Genomic DNA, 21476 nt, shown 5'->3' with positions numbered 1-21476 from the left:
CTCCCGCAGCCAAGGCTCCATTGGAGCAAAGTTGGCCCTGGCGCTGAGGATGGCTGCATGGCCTCTGCCTCAGGCACTAGAATGGTTCTGGTTGCAACAGAGCGACGTCCCGGATGGGCAGAGCATCGCATCGCCCCCTGGTAGGCATGCCCAGTGGATCCCAGTTGGGTGCATGCGGGAGTCTGTCTGCCTTCCTGTTTCCAACTTCAGAAAAATACAAAAAAAAAAAAAAAAAGAATATTGCGGAACAATTTTGCACACACATACTCTTTCCCAGCGCTGGTGTTAACCACTGTGCCAGGCACTGAGCTGGGTCTGGGGTCTATAGGGAGTTTGGCAGCCGAGGAGGTGCAGCAGACCAACGACGAAGTCCCTTCCCAGAGAGGCCGCCAGGGGACGCGTGCACGCGCGACGTAGCTTGGTGCTTCGAGCTTTGTCCCTCCGCGCGGCCCGTCGCCCGTCGCCTCGGCGGGAAAATCTGACTGCCGTCGCGGACGCCTTCTTAGTGCATCCGTGGGCGGTTCTGGGTCGGCAGTTGTGATGGAGACGGTGGAAGAGGAAGTTGAGGATCAGGAGCGATTCTCTTATGAGCAGGTACAGGAAAGCCGCGTCCCGGCCAGGGCTGGGGGAGGGCGACGTGGAGTTTCTAGAGAGGAAAACCCCGGAGTCCTCGGCCAGGCCTCGCCTGGATGTCTGCCGCCCGGGGCCGGAGGGCGCGCCAGGACCTGCAGGCTCCGGTGCTGGGCGCCCGCGCATGCGCCCGCATGGCTGCCGCGCGGGGGGCGCGGAGGGTGGGGGCTGCGAGGCGGTTTCTACGGTAACGCGGGGAGGAGAGAGTCCCCTCGTAGGGCGGCGCGCGCGCGCGGGGCTGACGGCCCGGGCTGGCCTTCGGGCCCTGAGACAGCCTCAGTCTCCCTTCTCGGACAGGGTTGTGAGCGAGGGATGTGAGCGCTAAGGGATCCGGGCAAAGCGCTTGGCACGTGCCCGGTGCGTGGCCCGAGCCCTGACACTGGCCACTGGAAGCGGCGGCCTCGGGGCTCCGCGCCGTCCGGGGCCAGAGGCCACCCCTTTGGGGGTCGCGTTCGCGTCGCGGCCCCACAGCTTGAAGGGTGGCGTTGGCTTTGCCAGACCCGGTTTCCTTTTTTTTTCTTCATTATTTCTTTTTAGAGACAGAGAGAGAGGGGGGAAAGAGAACAGGGGGAGGAGCAAGAAGCATCAACTCCCATGTGTGCCTTGACCAGGCAAGCCCAGGGTTTTGAACCGGCGACCTCAGCATTCCAGGTCCACTGTTTATCCACTGTGTCACCACAGGTCTTGGTGGCCTGTCAGGCCAGACCCAGTTTCCTTACGGGGAAAGCCGGAGTAGTAAGAACCAGTGGCGGTCGGGCGGCCGCGGGTGGACTCCCTCCCTGTCATCTGCCCCGGGAACGAGTGCGGAGTGGCGGCGTCCTGAGAGCACGGCGCCGCAGGGAGGTGCGGGCAGAACCGGCGACCGCCTCCGAGAGGAGTCGCTGAAGGGACACGGGGGTGAGCTCGGTGCGCGGGGGTTTCCTTCCCGCGGAGCAGGAATTTCGGATGCTTTTACCCACCCCTTCCTTTTATTTGGAGAAGCCTCAGGAAAAGTTGCCAGACTAGTGTCCTCCTCACCCAGAGACCCTTCACCTCCAGTCACTGGCTGTTAACTTTTTGCTGTATTTGCTTTCTTGCTCCTTTTTATCTGAATTACTTAAGAATTAATTGCAAGTATCTTGACATTTCACCTTCACATTTATTTTATTTTATTTTATTTTTTTCTGAAGTTGGAAACGGGGAGGCAGTCAGACTCTCGCATGAGCCCGACCAGGATCCACCCGGCATGCCCACCAGGGGGCGATGCTCTGTCCATCTGGGGCACCGCTCTGTTGCAACCAGAGCCATTATAGCGCCTGAGGCAGAGGCCACAGAGCCATCCTCAGCACCCGGGCCAACTTTGCTCCAGTGGAGCCTTGGCTGCGGGAAGGGAAGAGACAGGCAGAAAGGAAGGAGAGGGGGAGGGGTGGAGAAGCAGATGAGCACTTCTGTGTGCCCTGGCTGGGAATCGAATCTGGGACTCCTGCACGCCAGGCAGATGCTCTACCACTGAGCCAACCGGCCAGGGTCACCTTCACATCTTAATACTTTAGTATGCATCTCCCAACAGTAAGGACATGTTCTGATGTAATCTTAGGTATTACACTCAGAAAGTTTAATATTAATTAAATTCTGTTATCATTAGATAACATTCCGTTGGTATTCAGATTTCCCCAGTTGTCCCAAAGGTGTTTCTTTTGGTGGTCTTTAAAAAAAAATTTTTTTTTAATCGATTTTATAGAGAGAAGAGCAGGGAACAAGAAGTAGATGCTTCACTCTAGCTATTCCTTGGTTGCTTGTTGTATGTGTCATGATCTGGCAAACCCAAGGTTTTGAACTGGGACCTCAGCATTCCACGTTGGCGCTGTATCCACTGTGCCACCACAGGCCAGGCTAATGGTCTTTTAAAAAAACGTTTCATTTATTGATTGATTTTAGAGAGAGAGAGGGAGAGACATTGATTTGTTGTCCTGACCAGTGATTAAACCCACAACCTTGTCCCAACTGAGCTACCTTTTTTTTTTTTTTAAAGTGAGAGAGATAGAGAGAGGGACAGACAGAAAGGGAGAGAGATGAGAAGCATCATCAACTCTTAGTTGCGGCATTTTAATTGTTCATTCATTGATTTCTCATATGTGCTATGACTGGGGGTTCCAGCTGAGCCAGCGGCCCCTTGCTCAAGCCAGCCACCCCGGACTTCAAGCCAGTGACCTTTGGGCTCGAGCCAGCGACCATGGGGTCATGTTTATGAGCCCGCGCTCAAGCCAGTGACTTCCAGGTTTTAAACCTGGGTTTTCAGCATCCAAGGTCTATGCTCTATCCACTGTGCCACTGCCTGGTCAGGCTGAGCTGTCTTTTTGTGGTCTTTTTCCTTCACCCAGGACCCAATCAAGGATCATGTATTGCGTTCAGTAGTTCTGTCCCTTTGGTATTCATTCCCTGGAACAGTTTTCCCGCTCTTGTCTTTCATGACACCGATGGTTTTAAAGAGTCCATTCATGGCAAAGGTGTAGTGGGAGAGAAGCTTGTGGAAATGAGGGGCTGTCCTTTCTCTTCGTATTCTGAGACCCTGGTACCAAGCCTGGTTGTCAATAAACAATAAATGCTTACTGATTAAATGAATAAGACCACAAAGATGGGCTGAACATTTTTTAATTTTATTATTAAAATTATTGGGGTGACATTGGTTAATAAAATTATATGTTTCAAGTGTACAGTTCTATGTTACATCATCTGTATATTGCATTCTGTGCCCACCACCCAAAGTCAGGTCATCTGTCATCATATATTGGACCCCCTTTAATACCTCCCCACCTTCCGGGCTGAGAAATTGGAGCCTCATCTGTGCAGTGGTGCGCAGCCTGAGGATCATTCATTCCAGCGGAGCCGTTCTTGGCAGTCAGTGGACAGTACGAAACAGAACTGATGGGGTCCTGTCCTTGAGTTTACAGTGTAGTGATTTAGCCTCTCCACATCTGGCACTGAAGAAGGCTCTGAGCCCATTCCAGGGCCTGGGAAGGAGACAGGACAAGGAAAGCTGCCTGGAGGATTCAGAAAGATCCCTGACCCATTCTTTCACCCTTGACCCCACCACACAGATACCTAAAAAAGATGACCCCCCCCCCCATTTTTTTTGATTTGTTGATTGAGTGAGAGAGCAAGAGAGAAACATTGCTCCGTTTCTATATGTGCCCTGACCGGGAATGGATGGAACCGGCAACCTTTATGTATCGGGATAATGCCCTAACCAACTGAGCTCTCTGGCCAGGGCAACCTTGGAGGGTCTTTATCCCTTCCAGGGCGATGCTCCCTTTGTGTCCTCTGCCCCAAACCTCAGTTTACCTAGTCTTGTGAGGTCTGAGACTATGGAAGGAAGAGGCCTCACTTACCTACCTGTCCCTGACCTTGGGGTCCTAGACTTGTGCTCTTGCAGCTCCCCTGCTGTGAACACTCTCTGTCTTGGATTCAGCTGTCTCCGTGTCCCACCCAGCTGTGGCTCCAGCGCAGAGATGGAGCGGACACAAGTTTGTTGCCAGGAGACGGAGAGAGACCTTGGCTTAGCTTGTTTTGCTTCTCTGCTTCTCTGCCCCTCTGTGTGGGGAAGAGAGGTGTTTTCCAGTATGCAGAGGGTGGCTGAGGAGCTGTGAGGGTCCCTGGGGGGGGGGGAAGCTAGCCAACCGGCACTCATGTGAGGGTCCCTTGGAGAGGAGCTAGCCAACTAGCACTCAAAGGAGCAGCGGACGTGCCCTGGTGAGCCTTTCCGGCCTTGTCCTGAGTATTCATCCTTTGTCACATGCAGGCATGGGGCTGCAGGGACTTGCAGGGGGGAGGTGCGGTCCTCTTTCATTTACTTGATTAACCCTTGTCCAGGCAAATAATCCCTGTCTGGTTTTTCGTTGTGTTCCCCAAGCCCCGCCTGTGCCTTGACTCAGTAGGAACTAGGTGTGTGTTTGTAGACTGAGTCAAGTCACGCAGGTACTTTGTAAGTGCCACCCGACTCGTGCCACCTGACTCCTCTCCCCGCTGACCTGCCATAGCAATTCTTTATCTTTACTTGACCTAAATCATAACCATTAACTGGGAAGTAATGTTTCTACAAGTCACACTCCAGAGGGCCTCATTAATTTATTAGTATACTTGAAAAGTCACGGAGCCATTATGCAAAGTGCTGCAGGAATTGGGCTGAGCGGACCCTCTCTTTGGTCTTAGTTTTTTAAGCTGTGAATAGCTCTTACTGCAACCTCCCCAAGCAGTGTTTTGCTTTTGCTTCAGAGGCTGAAGGCTGCCGTCCACTACACTGTGGGCTGTCTTTGTGAGGAGGTCGCCTCGGACCAGGGGGTGCAGTTCAGTAGACAGACCATCGCGGCGATTTCGGAGGTCACGTTCCGACAGTGTGGTATGAAACCCTGGCCTCCCTGCTTGTGTATCAGAGTCCTAAGGCTGATCTTGCCTGGAGGAAACGTGTGGGTGGGTGCTGAGGAGTGTGTCACCACCAGATGCAGCGTTACCCTGGACACTGTTCACCAAACAGTTCTTTTCTTTGCTGTCAGATCTGGATGTTTTATGAAAGAACCATTTTTTTCTATTATACTAACACTGGGCATTAGCACTTTTATTTTATTGTGTTTTAAACTGCCTGGAACATTAGACATTAAATTTTTTATTTCATTGCTTTATAACATTTTTATATTACCCATGGTTTATTTGACAGTTGAGCTTGTGGCATGGATATTTGCTTGACTTCACAGGAAATTAATGACCTCACAAGCCCTAACTTGTAGCAAAATGTGAAGTTAAGGGATCATCTCCAGGAATGAAAGGTGTAGCCACAACTACCAGGAAGCTTGTAATGAAGGGTCAAGGGCGCCAGAAGGACAGGGCAGTTGGAAGGACGAGGAGGTTGCAGTGAATTCATAGGACTATGGCGGCCTGAGGGGCCTCCCCTCGCCTTGTAAAGGGTTTGCTGTATCTCACTACCCACGGTAGAAACTAAGATGTCACTTTTCCTCCTCCCGAAATAAGACCGAGATGAAGGTGACTGAAGCACATTTTTCTTTTTCAGAGAATTTTGCCAAAGACCTTGAAATGTTTGCAAGGTGAGTAAAGAGCTTGATTATCTGCTGCTGTGTCTGTTTACATTCTATTGATTCTCTCCATCTGGTGGGATATTTCAGGAGAGCTGGAGCTATTCATTTTTTTTTCTTTTTTGTATTTTGTGGAGGCTCCTCTCTCATCACGATTCAACAAGAATATAACATCTGCTGTAATCATATCCATTCAGACTTGATTTGACATTTTTTTTGAAGTTTTCCAAGTAGTTTGTTAAGAGAACTGACGTTATTCAGTTCCAGGTTAAAAAGGCACGAATCATGTCTCTAGGACTCTGAATGTGCGCGGCGTGTGTGCTTTTAAGACCATTTCTGCAGGATGGTGTGATGCGAGGGCCTGGTCCCTGCACCCCCGGGAGCTGGGCTGCACTGAGCCCAGCGGTGATTGCTGGCAGGTGGCCGCATAATGACAGCTGGAGTCCACGTCTACATCGGGCTCGCATTGGCCACATTTGTTCCGAGCTAGAGGTGCACTCCTTGAAAAGTGGGCGATTTGCTTTCAGCTGGTAGAGCTTCAGTTTTTACGGGTGATTTATGCTCATCTCTTCAATTAGTCCCTCAGGTAATTGGAAACAATTGCGATGGATTGCTTTTACGAGGCAGTCGGAATGACTAAGGCCTGAAAGGGCTGAAGCTTTCTAATTTGCTGCCACTTCTGACTTGGTGCCAGCCTCTCCCATACCCCATACTTTTCCCACCTTGCTCTTAGCAGCTCTTGGTTTCTAGGGTGAAGATTTGTGAATGAATCAAAGCAGCAGGTTCTCAGAGGGCAGGCTCCAAATCTTTCCTGTTCCTGTGTAGATGAGTCCCTAAAAACTGGTTAGCATCTTTGGCCAAAAGGGATGAGATAATATTACGGGATACCAAAAGCTCATAGGGTCTGTTCATTGTTGGTTCAGGCAGTCGCCCCTTATGCGTGGCCCGTTGTCCCCCACCTGTGCTGTGTCGCCTGTGACACACACTGACCACCTTTACTTGCCATTTCTTTCTTTTTTGAAAATATAACTTTTTTTTGTTTGTTTTTTACAAAGGGAGACACAAAGGTGTAAATGAATAGCAAATGATTATTTGATCTGAATGTAAACTTTTACCACTAAAGAGCAGGGTTTCTCCATGTCAGCACTGTTGCCCTGTGGACGGCACAATCCTTTGCTGTGGTGGGGACTGTTGTGGGCACTGCCAGGTGTTGGTCAGCCTTTCTCTGGCCTCTGCCTGCAATGCATGCATGCCCCAGTTGTGACTTCTTTATTAATTTTTTTTTTTAGATTTTATTTATCCATTTTATTTTTTTTTAATTTTTATTTATTTATTTATTTTTGTATTTTTCTGAAGCTGGAAACGGGGAGAGACAGTCAGACAGGCTCCCGCATGCGCCCGACCTGGATCCACCCGGCACGCCCACCAGGGGGGATGCTCTGCCCACCAGGGGGTGATGCTCTGTCTGGGGCGTCGCTCTGCCGCGACCAGAGCCACTCTAGCGCCTGGGGCAGAGGCCAAGGAGCCATCCCCAGCGCCTGGGCCATCTTTGCTCCAATGGACCCTCTCTGCGGGAGGGGAAGAGAGAGACAGAGAGGAAGGAGAGGGGGAGGGGTGGAGAAGCAGATGGGTGCTTCTCCTGTGTGCCCTGGCCGGGAATCGAACCCGGGACTTCTACACGCCAGGCCGACGCTCTACCACTGAGCCAACCGGCCAGGGCCTATTTATCCATTTTAGAGAGAGGAGACAGAAAGAGACAGAGAGAGAGAAAGGGGGAGGAGCAGAAAACATCAACTCCCATATGTGCCTTAGCTAGGCAAGCCCAGGGTTTTGAACCAGTGACCTCAGCATTCCAGGTCAACGCTTTACCCACTGTGCCACCACAGGTCAGGCCAGTTGTGACTTCTTGTTGCCAGTTCTGTGGTCACTGTGGGAAAAGACAGTGAACATTTTAAAATGCTTCTACAAAAATGTTAGAAATAAAAATGGAATTAGAAATACCTAGCATTTTAGTTGTTGAGCTTTGAGTTCCTTTGGGTTATTTTTTATTTTTTCATTTATTGATTTTTAGAGTGAGAGGAAGGAGAAGAAAGAGAGAGATAAAGACAGAAACTGATCTGTTCCTGTGTGTGCCCTGACCAGGGGTCGAACCTGTAACCTTGGTGTATTGGGTTGATGCTCTAACAAGCTGAGCTATCCAGCCAGAGCCCTCGGATTTTTATAATTACATTCAAATGTTGATTTTCTTTCCTTCGTCCTGGGGGAAAGTGGTGTGCAAGTGTCACTTAGACTGTGCGTTCCACAAGGCAGGGCATCATCTTCTAGATAAGGGATCCTGTGTGAAGGCTGCTAGTTGCTGTTCTCTGGGGGAGGCGGTGGAGGCCTTCACTCCCTGGGAGGGATGCCACACTTCTGCCCTGTTCGCAGGTGTGCAGAACATCGATCTGTTCGTGTATGTGCCCAGACCGGGGATCGAACCAGCAACCTCTGTACTGCCAGATGAAACTCCAACTGACTGAGCTAGCCAGCCCCGGCTATAAATTTTTTTTAAAGATTTTATTTATTGATCTTACACAGAGGAGATTTTACAGAGAAGAAGGGCAGAACAAGAAGTATCAACTCATAGTTGTTTCACTTTAGTTGTCATATGTGCCTTGGCCAGGCAAGCCCAGGGTTTTGAACTGGTGGTCTCAGTGTTCCAGGTCAACGTTCTATCCACTGTGCCATCACAGGCCAGGCAGCTGAGCATAAGTGAATTTGATTAAGATCATTGGGTCTATAATCTTCATACAACATCAGGATAGTTAACTCTTTCATGGACCCGCACAAAATTTCTGGTGGACTGATCCGTGGACCAGCAGTTGAAAAACACTGCTATACCAACTGAGCTATCTGGCCAGGGCTGTGTGCTTTTTTCTTTAATTCAACAGATAGTCATTGTTGACCTACTCTGTGTTGGCCATTTTACTAGTTATTAAGGATACAAAGATTCCTATCTATTCCTACTTACAAAGTTCCTACTTATCTTTGGAGGAAATTGCAAATGGCAAGAAAGGGTGTAATTAGAGTAATAAAATTATTGAATAGAGCTTATTATCTCAGATTACCTTTTAAAGCAAAAATAAGGGGACTGGAATGAGAATTCAAGTCAAAGTTATGAGCAAGAAACAGACTCCAGTTGGAAGGGTGTTCTTTGTTCTAACTAGGCTCTTGTTGAGGGAGTGCATTACCGCCTGTTGGGAAGTGGAACATTAGGAGACATCTGCATATGCTTCTTCCTCTAAGTTAGCCCTTGGAGAGTATCATCAGGATCTTGGTCTGAGTGAAGCCATGCCTCCTGGACATTCTCTTTATTCTTCTATTTCCTGTATCTTTTAAGCAGAGGTGATCCTTATATTGTAAGACTGCATGGTTTTCTCTTCTCTCTAAAGGTATACAGTGACCTTGCTTTTTCTGTAATGTTTGCTGTGACCATGGTGACCAGGCAAGTTCCTTTAGAAGGCCTGGTGCCTCTGACTCGTTGCTGTGCTTGTGATCTTTAGGCCCCCTTGGCCCTCGGTGGAGGCGGACAGATGGGCTTCTGCCTTTCTCTCGGTCTCTATTTAATTGGTGTCTTGGCTAGTCACTTTATTCATTTTTGTGTCACTGTTGCTTAATGACCTTAATCTGAAAAGATGGGCTATGTAGAGATCCTTGCTAGCCTGAAGTCTGACCATGAACTTTTGTGTTTCATCAAAACTTTAACTGATACCAAACATTTTGGTGAATTGTTTCTGCCCTTTCCTGCAGACATGCGAAAAGAAGCACAATTAACACGGAAGACGTGAAGCTCTTAGCCAGGAGGAGTAATTCACTGGTGAGAGATGAATTTCCTTCTTCGCTCCCCTTTCCCATCAGAATACATTATTCCCAATTAATCACTTGCAACCATGAAGTGATTCCCCAGGGCACCTTGCATTAAAAACGAGAGATGGTTGAACCATTCAGACCTGCCCGTAATTTATAGTCTTTCTTTCATTAAGATGGATCTTGCCAAGCCAATTTGAAATTTTCTAATCAGCACTCTCTGGATTTCATAGTTTGCCTTTTTGTAATATCTTAAAACTTTGGTCCCATGTTTCATTTATAGCATGATGTCAGAGATGGGTCACCGGCTAGAGTGTATAGGGGGGAGTTTTATTGTGGCGCCCACAGTCTTCCTGAGAGGCCAGATGTGCAAGGAGTGTCTGTCTGTATCACAGGACGGATAGGAAACAGTCTCAGCTTTTCAGAGGAGTCTAGAAGTCATCTTGACCAAGCTCTCGTTTTACAGGTGATGCTGTGATCATCCCAACCTAGAGGCTGTGGCCGATGGCAGATCTAGGACACCAGTGAGACTTCCTGACTTAGTCTGACCCTAGCAGTTAGAATAATTTCTGTTCCTCGCTGTAATGTGAGCCCCACAGGGGCCGTTTTTTTTGTTTTTTTTTTGTCTCTTCTCTGCTCTATTGGCTGTGCCTAGAATAGCGCTGGGCACACAGTAAGTGCTCAATAAGTAATTGTTGAATGAATTTCTATAGCAATTGACCATTTACAGGGTTTTTTTATAGACATTTAACCTATATTATGTAAACCTAACAACCACCCTATGAGAATTTTTTTTAAATAAAAATTCTTTTTAGGTTTTATTTATTCATTTTTAGTGAGAGAGGAGGGGGGGGGGGAGAGAAAAAGAGAGAGAGAGAAAGAGAAGAGGGGAGGAGCTGGAAGCATCAACTCCCATATGTGCCTTGGCCAGGCAAGCCCAGGGTTTCGAACCGGTGATCTCAGCACTTCCAGGTTGATGCTTTATCCACTGCACCACCACAGGTCAGGCAGGGATTTTTAACAACATGACTTATTAGCTAATTTTACAGACCAGGCAGCTAGAGTTGGTAACTTTCCAAAGTTAAATTTGAAGCTCTCTGGTTGCCAGCTAAACCTTGACCTCCTAACCCTGAAATAGTGCTGTTTCTATGGGGCTCATTTTGGCTTTGCTCTTCTAACATCCTTTCTCCAAAGTTTAAGTCAAGGTTAAGGGTGATATGATCCCTAAGTATAATAGCTAAGGTGCTGGCAGTACTGCATATTGGTGGGAAGAAGAGTTCTCTCTTTGTAAATTCTCTGTCATAACTGTTACTTAGTCAGCCGCGGTGAGCAGTTTCTGCCTTTGGCAAAGGAATAGTCCATGCACATCCTCCTAGAGTATTTTTTGAAAAGTTATCTGCTAATTGTGTATTTGTTTACTTCAGAATACTGCTTTTATTTTGGGCTCTTATTTTTTCTCATCTGACAGAAACTTATTAATGAAGACACACAGCTTAATTTGTGAATTTGACAAAATGCTCCCTAAAGGCACGGACCATGTCTTATTTACCTTGTGTCCCTAGTATGTGCTATGTAGTAGTTGCTCAATAATTTTTAGTTGGATAAATTCAAGGGGATAGTGATCAGATTTATACTTTGTAAAGTATATTTGTGATTGGCATGCCTTCTGCAAGCTCCAAAGTTTAATTCATTGATTACTCAGAAAACTCCTTCCTGTTTGGTAGCATATGTAAGCAGCGGTTAGTTGACTTGTAGTTGATTCCAGCTACCATGAAAAAAATCAAGCTCTAGTTCATTCTAAGGCGTGTGACCCAGGCTCTTCCACTCAAATTCTTTGTGTGGGAGTGTTTGGTAAAGGGTGTGGATTTGTTTTTCTCCTAGGCTTACAAGATGGCTTTACCATGAGATAAAAATACAAATTAAAAAAATTTTTTGTAGCAAAAATACATCACGGAGAAAAATGAAGAGATTGCTCAGTTTAACATCGAACGAAAAGCAAAGAAGAAACAGAGGCTAGAGCATGAAAACAAAGATTCAGCGGGGCCGGCAGAGGCTGGCGGAGGGGAGAGTGAGAACTGAGCAGCCCCTGCCCCCCCCCCCCCCCGTGGTGGGGACACAGCCCTCAGCAGATGGAGCCACCGCAGACGCATGTGGCTACGGAGGGGATCTGAAGGGAAAAGTGGGATTGAAAATAAGGGGGGGGTGGCAAGGAGGCTTTCTGTGCTGTATTTTCCCAAGTCCTTGACCGTAAGAGCTGGAGAATTGGACACTCTTAAGTAAAATATTCCCATGTCTTACTGAAGCATGTGGAAGAGGCTTGTGTTTGAACGGTGTATATGGGAAGTTATGTCTATTGCAGTTAATAAAATTGTGTTCACAGTTAAATACGGTTAATTTTTTTTCCAAGCAAAAATCGTTATTTATTCTTTTTTTAATTTTTTATTTATTCATTTTAGAGAGGAGAGGGAGAGACAGAGAGAGAGAAGGGGGGAGGAGCTGGAAGCATCAACTCCCATATGTGCCTTGACCAGGTAAGCCCAGGGTTTCGAACCGGCGACCTCAGCATTTCCAGGTCGATGCTTTATCCACTGAGCCACCACAGGTCAGGCTCTTTATTCTTTCATATAGTTTTTCAGGCTGACAATTCCTGAAAGATGAATAACACTATATTTACTTAGTTCTTTTGATAACCAGTGGTTTTAAACCTATGTCACTTGTGATCACCAGATAAAAAGGTTGGTGTTGGGGAATGGTCCTCTTCACTCTGAAAGGTGATGGCCCCTAGAAACACAGCTGATGAGGTTTTCCTCAGGCTGTTCTGTGATTAAACTGCAGCTCTGCCAGGAAGCTATTTTGCTTGAGAAGGAAACCTGGTCTGTGACAACGCCAGACATGTCAGAGACCTGGACCAGGGGTCTCCAGGGTCTATAGGGAGGAGCTCTTCTTTACGCTGTGGGGGGTGTGGGGCTGAGGACATCTCAGGAACAGGTGTAACGTGTATTCCACTTGTGCTGGGCGTTTTATGTGGTCTTCCTGGGTTCGGACGACAGTTCTGTGGGGCAGGCACTGTTCTCTTACCCCCATTTAATAGACGAGGAAACAGGGCACAGAGTTCAATGAAATGGCAGAGCCAGGATTTTACTCGAGCCCTCATCTAAGAAATGCCGCCCCTGCCTTGAAAACAGCCAGGAACAAGAGAACACAAAGCCTCCCTCAGACGACCCTCCTTGTCACATGTACCGCACTGAAATGGACTGAACTTTCATTTGTGGAGTATGTGCCCTGTCCTTGGTGAGGCCGTCACGGTGCTGTCGGGTGGGTGGCGCGGGTCCTTTGTCCATGTGAGGTGCCGGGAATGTTTAATGAGGCCATCAGATAAAATCTGCAGAACATACTAAGGATATCAGACGCTGGCTGAGCCGCCATGACTTTCTCATCTGCAAATATATCTCCAAAATTGTAATACCATTTGTGGGGGCGATATTGGGCAACGTGCATTGTGTGAGCCGTGAGCCCTCAGGCCCGGGCGATTTTACCTAGAATCGTGAACGGTCATCCTGTGATGAGACGAAATCTAAGATGGAACTTTCCCTGTGAGGGAGCGTGAACCAGGCCTTCGCACACCTGAACATGTCACGTTCACGCCTGGAAAGAGCTGTCAGTTCGCTGGCCGCTCTACCTCCACTGAGAACCTGGCCTCTAGTAGGTTTGAGGCAGTCGCTGCCGATGTTGGTAGCTCTCCCAGTTGGGGGCAGATGGGCTGTGCGTTTCTTTGTATGTGTGATTCTGCAAGTGGGACCTGTGAGGAGAAGCCGGGAGGTAGCACAGAGGACGTCCTGGTCTGCACTTAGTGGTGGTGCGGTCCTCAGGAGAGGAAGCCCAGGAGCCGCACAGGGGCAGGCCCTTCAGTGAGCAGTATGTTTTACACCTGCCACTCACACAAAAGAAACAGTGTTATCCTTCCTCCTTGTGATGCACTCTTCATTTCGGTTTCATTTTTAAAAAGTGCTCGTGTATGACCCACTAGTGAGCATTTTGAGAGACGCTGGACTTGCGCCTGGCTGCTCTGGTGTCAGCGTCCCCCAGGCGACCCGTTAGAATGGCGGGACCTTGGCTCCTCCCCGCCCCGCAGCAGGATCTGCATTTTCACCTTGGGTTTAGTAAGGCGGTTCTGGTTCACAAGGCAGTGAGTAGGCCTGGGCAGCAGAACAGGGCCCGCCCAGCCGGGCCGGGGAACGGTCCCCCCGGACGTCCTCGCGGTGCTGTGAGGCCAGGGGGTGCTCGCAGCGGCTCCCCTTGCCCCCTGCTTTCCTCCGTCCCTAGCAGCTGCCGTCACGCTCTGCCACCGCAGAGTTTCCGACTGTAAGCTCCCTATTATCCGAGGCTGAATTCGTAACTGAAATCACTGGGTTCGTTGCCATGCTTCCTGCTCTCAATAGGCGTGATTGCAGGGCAGCGGGGCTCCTTCAGAAGCGGTGCACACGAACTGCCAAGGAAGAACAGGTCTGCTCAGAACGCAGGCGGAGACCTGCGACTTCAATGAAGGGCTAGGTCCCGTCCAAAAGCGCTTTTGCGGGCCCTGATTGCCCTGATTACACAGGTGTGCAGACAAAAGAACCAGCTGCAGGTGGAGCTAAACCCCCTTCCCGCAAGTCTCCAAAGAAGGGACCCACGTCCACAAAACACTGATTCCAGGGAGGCCGAGAACGATGAGCAACCGCAGAGCCAGCGAGGAGTGCCAGTCCGCCCGGAGGATGTCGCTGCCCCTGCTACTGCTGCTACTGCTGTTACTCTCCGGGGCCAGCGCGGCCCTTCCCCTGGAGCGTGGCCTCGGTGGCCACGACAGCCGCAGCGGGGTGAGTAGTCCCTGCCTCTGCCCACTCTCTGGCTGTCTGCCTGGCCTATTTGGCCATGCCTGTGGCCTTCCCAGCATCCCTGTGGCCACGCGTGCAGGACAGGGAACTTCATAGTGCTCCTTTACTTCATCGTGTTCCCATTCCTGTTTTCCTTTCGTTGACCCAGCCTGGGACGTTAGAAAGTTCTGGAACTCGGGCGGAGCTGCTTGCTGGCAGCCTCCGTCCGCCGGTCTTTAAACGTGATGGGGTCTTTGAACGTGATGGGGTCTTTGAACGTGATGGGGTCGTACCAGTCTGTTGCTGTGCCATCATGGAGCTCACTGCAGTGCGCCTTACACACGCACTTCTAGCATCCTGATTTGTATACACAGCACGCCTTCTCACTGGCCTGGGTTTCATTGTGAGAACTCATGACTTCATGAGGTGATTTATCTATTTTTCTTTTTTTTCCATTTTGAAAAAGTTCCAAGAAGAGTACATAAAGTTGACCATTAAAAATGGATTTTTCTCTGAAATTACAAGATGAGTTTCAGACAAGTCATTTATCATCAGATAACTGCTCCTAGAAGCTTTCTAAGGAGTTTGAAAGACCAGAATATAATATCTCAATCTGATCTGTCTTAAGCAATTTGTGAACAGCCGGGAGTAAGACCAGAGATGGGAAAACCGGTGCTCAATTAGCCTGAGCCACCCTGGGGTTTCTTAGCTGCCAGTCACTTATCAGGGAAAATGATAGATCTCCTGACTTTTTTAGACTAAGGACCTCGACAAAGATTATGGGCAAAATTGAGATGCAGAGGTTGCTGGTTCGATCCCCGGTCAGGGCAGATACAGGAACAGATAAATGTTCCTGTCTCTTTCTCTCCCCCCCCCCCCTTCCTCTCTCTAAAATCCATAAAATAAACATTAAAAAAAAAGTTATGGGCAAAGTAAAGTCTTTTTCCTTCCCTGATTGAAAATTCTCAACTTTTCCTTTTCTCTGATTAGAGCAATGCCATTTAAGGTGTTCCTTTAACTTTCTCATCCTTTGGATGGATGTGTGATTTATTGTTCTGGGGCGTTTTGTTTTGTTTTGTTGTTGTTGAAGGAATTAAGGCTGGCTGAACCAGATGGTTGATTTCTTTGTCCTCTGTTTCTCCGTAAAAGCATATGCAGGAAGTGGCAGAAGTAAAGAAAAACAGCTTGTTGACTTTCCTTGCTTGGTGGTACCAGCGGACCTCCTCCCAGGCCAATGCAGTATCCTTCCCAGGAGGGGAAGCCAGGGGCGTGTCCAAACGGCAGGAAGGCCCGCCCCCTCAGCAGGCCACACGCCCGGATAAAGTTCCCTGCAAGAACTTCTTCTGGAAGACCTTCTCCTCCTGCAAGTAAAACTCTACCCACGAGGACTCTGCAAGGAAATGTAACGAGGGAGCCAAATAAAATGGATAAAGCAGCCGTGACCTTTCTTCTTTATGCAGTTGTCTTCTCTTTCCTGTGTAATTTGAAAAGTATTTTTTGTTTAAACTCGCCACGCCCAACAAGGAGTGTCTTGAGTAATCTGGGATGCAAAGTGAATATTTTTGATAGATGGTTGTGGGTTTTGCTCTATTGTACTCGGGGTGATCACGGGGCTTTCCCTCCGCCTTCATAATGTGCTTGGCAGTTGTCTGGCCTTGTCTTCCCTTCTTTGATTTAAAATAGCTAAAGGCTACATATTTAGGAGTTCAGGATAACATCTTATTTCAGTTTATATTGACATAGATTGTCTAACTTAAAAAATAGTTTCCTACTATTAAAAGCAAGTTGTTAACACTGCTCAAAGAGAAAAATGATTATTCTTCATGATTTGCAAAAATTAAACACAAATGCCATGCTGTTAAACATATCCTGCTGACATGTTCATAAAAGTTATATTCGAACCTGCTGTTACACACACACTAGTTTTTGATTAGTAAGTTAATGATTTGTTAGAATTCTTTTCATGGCTAGGTGCTTCACGTTTATTTCAAATCAAAAGCAGTCAGCAGTGTTGCTGCCCAGCTGTATATAACTTGTCTTCCGACCCAAGGACCTGCAGTCATGGGATCCAGACCTTGTTTTGAGACAGGTGCATATGTGTTGATACATATTACATAACTGTTATATTTCCCCATTCCTCAATTTCTCACAGACGTGACCGTGAGTGATGGTTTAAACTGCAGTGGTAGTCAACCTGGTCCCTACTGCCCACTAGTGGGCGTTCCAGCTTTCATGGTGGGCAGTAGCAGAGCAACCAAAGTATAAATAAAAAGATAGATTGAGGCCCTGGCCGGTTGGCTCAGTGGTAGAGCGTCGGCCTGGCGTGCGGAAGTCCCAGGTTCGATTCCCGGCCAGGGCACACAGGAGAAGCGCCCATTTGCTTCTCCACCCCTCCCCCTCTCCTTCTTCTCTTTCTCTTCCCCTCCCACAGCCGAGGCTCTATTGGAGCAAAGATGACCCAGGCGCTGGGGATGGCTCCTTGGCCTCTGTCCCAGGCGCTAGAGTGGCTCTGGTCGCAACAGAGCGATGCCCCAGAAGGGCAGAACATCGCCCCCCTGGTGGGCAGAGCGCTGGTGGGCGTGCCAGGTGGATCCTGGTTGGGCGTATGTGGGAGTCTGTCTGACTGTCTCTCCCTGTTTCCAGCTTCAGAAAAATACAAAAAAAAAAAGATTGAACTATAGTAAGTTGTTTTATAAAGATTTATTCTGCCAAATTTAGCGAAAATCTGACATAAAGTACTTGGTAAGTAATTATTATATGCTTTAACTTGCTGTAACTCTGCTTTATAAATTTTATAAAGTAAAGTTACTTCCCTACTTTATAAATCACCATTACTGTGGAACCAGTGGGCAGTTAGAAAATTTTACTACTAACAGAGATACAAAAGTGGGTAGTAGGTATAAAAAGGTTGACTACCCCTGGTTTAAAGGATGGGGGGAATTCCTATTCTGTGATTTAATGCACAACTCTTGAGCCTCATGTGGACCGGGATTTTTGTCGGCTCAAATGAAGTTAGGAATAAACCAGTCACTTAGTTTCAAAATCTTAATGAGACTTTTGATTCTCCCCCATAACACTGAAATCCTTGCTTGATTATACATGTTTATAACTTCTGAATCACAGATGCTAAAAAGATAACTTGCATGGTGAGGTTTTTAATATTATTTTCAAATTTCTATTTATTGATTTTACAGAGAGAGGAAGGGAGAGGAAGAGAAACATCACTTTGTTGTTCCACTTATTTATGCATTCATTGGTTGATTCTTGTATGTGCCCTCACCAGGGATTGAACCCGCAACTTTGGTGTAGCGGGACGATGCTCTAACCAACGTGGTGAGGTTTTTAGCTGCTAAACTTGAAAGCTCAGAGATTCATACCTGGAGTTACGGAAAGTTTCTGAGGGTCAGGCCTAATATTGGGCAAACAGGCAAAGGCCGGCTGGAGGACACTGATACTCTCTTCTCTGGCTCTGGGGCCAGGATGGCGGATAGTCTCATGGAGTCTGACTGCTGACCGTTCTGTTCTGTTTTCCGCCAAGCTGAGCTCATATCCATAATTACTAGCCGAGTAAAAGGATAATGTGGTAGAAGAACCTTCATAGTATCCACATTGCCAAACACAGCAGCTTTAGGAGACTGGTAATTGGGTCAGTGTGCTGGAGGAAGAGGTCTGCCCGAAAGCGCAGCTAACCTTCAGAACTAGAACACTATTTTTCTAGAAGAAAAGCACAGCCATTGTTCAGTTTCGACGGAGGTCACATGTACCCAGTCCTTAAGATTGGGATGTTAAGTTTGAACTAAGTAACATCTGAAGGATAATGAGGCTACACTAATGATTCTGCCAGGCAATCCATCATGTCTCAGCCTACTCTAGTTCAGGGGAATTAATACAATGTTAACCGACATGGACTGCATGTTAGACGAGATTAATATGCTCATGGTTAATAAATCAGGGTAACATGGGTAATTAGGGTAATTTCCTACCATCGGGTTTTTGGTGGACTTTAAAGTCTACCTTTCTATGGAGTTCAATGTCGTCCAGTGTGTACAGCTGGGACGTCAGCACCTGGACAGCGTCTAATTCATTTTCTTGTGTCTATTTTCAGCGCTTAGGATCAGAATAGATCCTTAACTGCTGAGGAAGAATTGTGACAAGCATTCGGCAGAAATCCCTTCCCGCTATTCATATTTCAGGGCTGAGAGCAAACCGTCCCAGGCTGTAGGAAACGGGGCAGTAAGCTCACGGGAGGTAATTAACCACCAGCTAAAGGGATAGACCACATTGAATGGGAGTAGCTTCTTCCGTGGAGATAGAGATTCCATTTTGAACAAGTCAAAGTCAGGAGAGGAAAAGCAGTTTAGGTAATAGAAAGGAAACTTCTGTTTCTAGGCTAGAAAGGAAGAGGCAAAGGACTAGCCGAGCCACCCACTATTTTGTTTTTCTGAACCCTGACAAAAATGCTAATTTAGCCTTTTCATTTATAATTCAGTAGTCCTGTGGTCAAAAATATGTGTGTTTGTCTTTTTTTTATGTATGTGTGACAGAGATAGAGACAGAGAGAGAGAAAGATGGACAGATAGGGATAGATAGGAAGGGAGAGCGATAAGAAGCATCAATTCTTTGTTGTAGCACCTTAGTTGTTCATTGATTGCTTTCTCATATGTGCCTGGACGGGGGGGGGGGGGGCTGCAGCAGACCAAGTGACCCCTTCCTCAAACCAGCAACCTTGAGCTCAAGCTCGTGAGCCTTGCTCAAACCAGATGAGCCTGCGCTCAAGCTGGCAACCTCGGGGTTTTGAACGTGGGTCCTTTGCATCCCAGTCTGATGCTCCATCTACTGCACCACCGCCTGGTCAAAACACGTGTGTTTGTCTTGTTAAAATAATTACAAACTGGAGAAAAGCTAGAATTTTTTGGTTATAGTTCTTGTAATAGGTACTGGAAAACACTGAGGAAAATCCAGTGTCTTTGCATTAACCTGTTGGTTTACTTTCATGTAATTATGCAAGTGTTACCCAATGTAATTCAAGCAAATACCCAACTTGCAATCTGAAAATTCAGTGTACCTCCTGGAGAGTGAGTCTAAGTCCCCTCATTGGAGGCTTTCAAATAGGACGGAGGACCCCACAGTCAGCTGTGTAGAGGATTCAGGCAGTGGATGGTGTTCAGACTAGAACATTTTCAAGGTCCGTAAAAACCTCAAGTAATAAAAAACATGACCATAATAAAAAACATGAACAAAGTGTAGAGAGAAGATGGCAGCGGAGTAGGCGGATGCACAGACACCCAGCTCTCAACACCAAACTGGAATACAAATCAATTTAGAAAAAATCAGCATGAAAAACCAACACTGAACTGCAAGAACAGCTCTCAAAAACCAAGGAGCAAAGAGGAAGCCACAATAATCCTGGTAAGGAGTGCCTGAATCTCCTCTGCTTACAGGAAGGGAAGGAGGGAGGTGAGGCTGAGAGCCCAGAGAGGATTTCACAGAGGAAAAAGAGCAGAAACTACTGCTCACAGCCACTTACCTGGCGACCAGGGAGCAAGGTGGGTTGAAAAGACCAGCTTATCTCCCAAGTGGAAAAGACAGGGAGAGGGACAGACTGTGAGGGGCTAAGATATGCAAGAAACAAAATAAACAAGCTGACTCATTCGTGCTGGAGGCGGCCATAGCTGGGGGAGGGACTGAACCTTTCACAAAACAGAGCTGAAGTGCTTCCGGATCAGAGATCTCCGGACATCTATCCAGCTCCAATCAGCACAACAAGACACAGCTGAAAACAAGAAGTGGGGAGGAGGGGCAGTAACTCAGGTCTCCATGGAGATCTGAAATACACCTCCCCCTACTGAAGCTGAGAGAAAAAACCCTGCCCCCAGTGAGATTAGTTGGAGGAAGAGACCTTCAGAGTCTCAGGTTACACCCATGGCATTTCTGGATACAGTTTCAAATAAGCCCCCTGTTGAGATTGGCAAACAAGACAATCACCAGTTAAGAAAACAAACAAATCAAGACTTCAAAGTGGCCCAAATTTGAAAGTGGATTACAAATAATAGCTGATGCCAACCCAAGAAGACCTAGAAATAACACAACTGAAAACTGGAGGCAGACAACACCAAGCCTAGACTCAACCAGCTCTACAAACAATACACCCAAACACACAGGTATAATGAGAAGACAGAGAAGTGTAATCCAAATGAAACCACAAGAGAAACCTCCAGGAAATGAGCTGAGTGATATGGAAATAACCAAACTTCTGGATGCAGAGTTCAAAATAATGATTATAAGGATGCTTAGGGATCTTAGAACAACAATGGATGGTCATTATGAACACCTAAATAAAGAAATAGCAAGTATAAAAAAGGATATTGAAATATTAAAAGGAATCAGTTGGAGATGAGAAATACAATATCAGAAATGAAGACCACAATGGAAGGAATTAAAAGCAGGATGGATGGAGCAGAGGATCGAATCAGCCAGTTGGAGAACAACTGGAATGAAGGCATGAAAGCAGAGAAGAAAAAGGAAAAGAGACTCAAAAAGTCAGAGGAAACTCTTAGAGAGCTCTATGACAACATGAAGAGAAATAACATCTGCATCATAGGGGTTCCTGAAGAAGAAGAGAAAGAACAAGGGATAGAGACTTTGTTCAATCATATCATAGCTGAAAACTTCCCTAAATTAATGCAAGAGAAACTCTCACAAGTCCAAGAAGCACAGAGGACTCCATTAAAGAGAAACCCAAAGAAACCTACACCAAGACACATCATAATTAAAATACCAAAGCTAAGCGATAAAGAGAAAATATTAAAAGCTGCAAGAGAAAAAAAGTTATCACCTACAAAGAAGCCCCCATAAGGATGACATCTGACTTCTCAACAGAAACACTTGAGGCCAGAAGGGAATGGCAAGAAATATTCAAAGTAATGCAGAACAAGAACCTACAACCAAGACTACTTTATCCAGCAAGGCTATCTTTTAAAATTGAAGGAGAAATAAAAAGCTTCCCAGACAAAAAACAACTCAAGGAATTCATTACAACCAAACCAATGCTGCAGGAAATATTAAGGGGCCTGGTGTAAACAGA

At 47.1% G+C, this 21476-nt stretch overlaps 2 protein-coding genes across 2 annotated transcripts; both read left to right on the top strand.

Annotated features, from left to right (window-relative positions):
• Positions 1-464: 464 nt before the first annotated feature.
• On the top strand, positions 465-11934 carry CENPS (centromere protein S). Its single transcript, XM_066270494.1, has 5 exons — positions 465-594; positions 4882-5005; positions 5672-5705; positions 9483-9549; positions 11478-11934. The coding sequence occupies exons 1-5, from the start codon at positions 541-543 to the stop codon at positions 11616-11618; spliced, it is 420 nt and encodes a 139-aa protein (XP_066126591.1). The 5' UTR covers positions 465-540; the 3' UTR covers positions 11619-11934.
• CORT (cortistatin) lies at positions 528-15972 on the top strand. Its single transcript, XM_066270496.1, has 4 exons — positions 528-594; positions 9483-9549; positions 14140-14395; positions 15542-15972. Exons 3-4 carry the CDS (start codon positions 14249-14251, stop codon positions 15761-15763), a joined length of 369 nt encoding a protein of 122 aa, XP_066126593.1. The 5' UTR covers positions 528-594; positions 9483-9549; positions 14140-14248; the 3' UTR covers positions 15764-15972.
• The last annotated feature ends 5504 nt before the right edge of the window (positions 15973-21476 follow it).

Source organism: Saccopteryx bilineata, chromosome 3, assembly GCF_036850765.1.
Source record: "Saccopteryx bilineata isolate mSacBil1 chromosome 3, mSacBil1_pri_phased_curated, whole genome shotgun sequence".
In the NCBI taxonomy this organism is placed as follows: domain Eukaryota; kingdom Metazoa; phylum Chordata; class Mammalia; order Chiroptera; family Emballonuridae; genus Saccopteryx; species Saccopteryx bilineata.
Note: the sequence above shows the minus strand (reverse complement) of the source record. Positions and strands in the feature narration are given on the sequence as shown.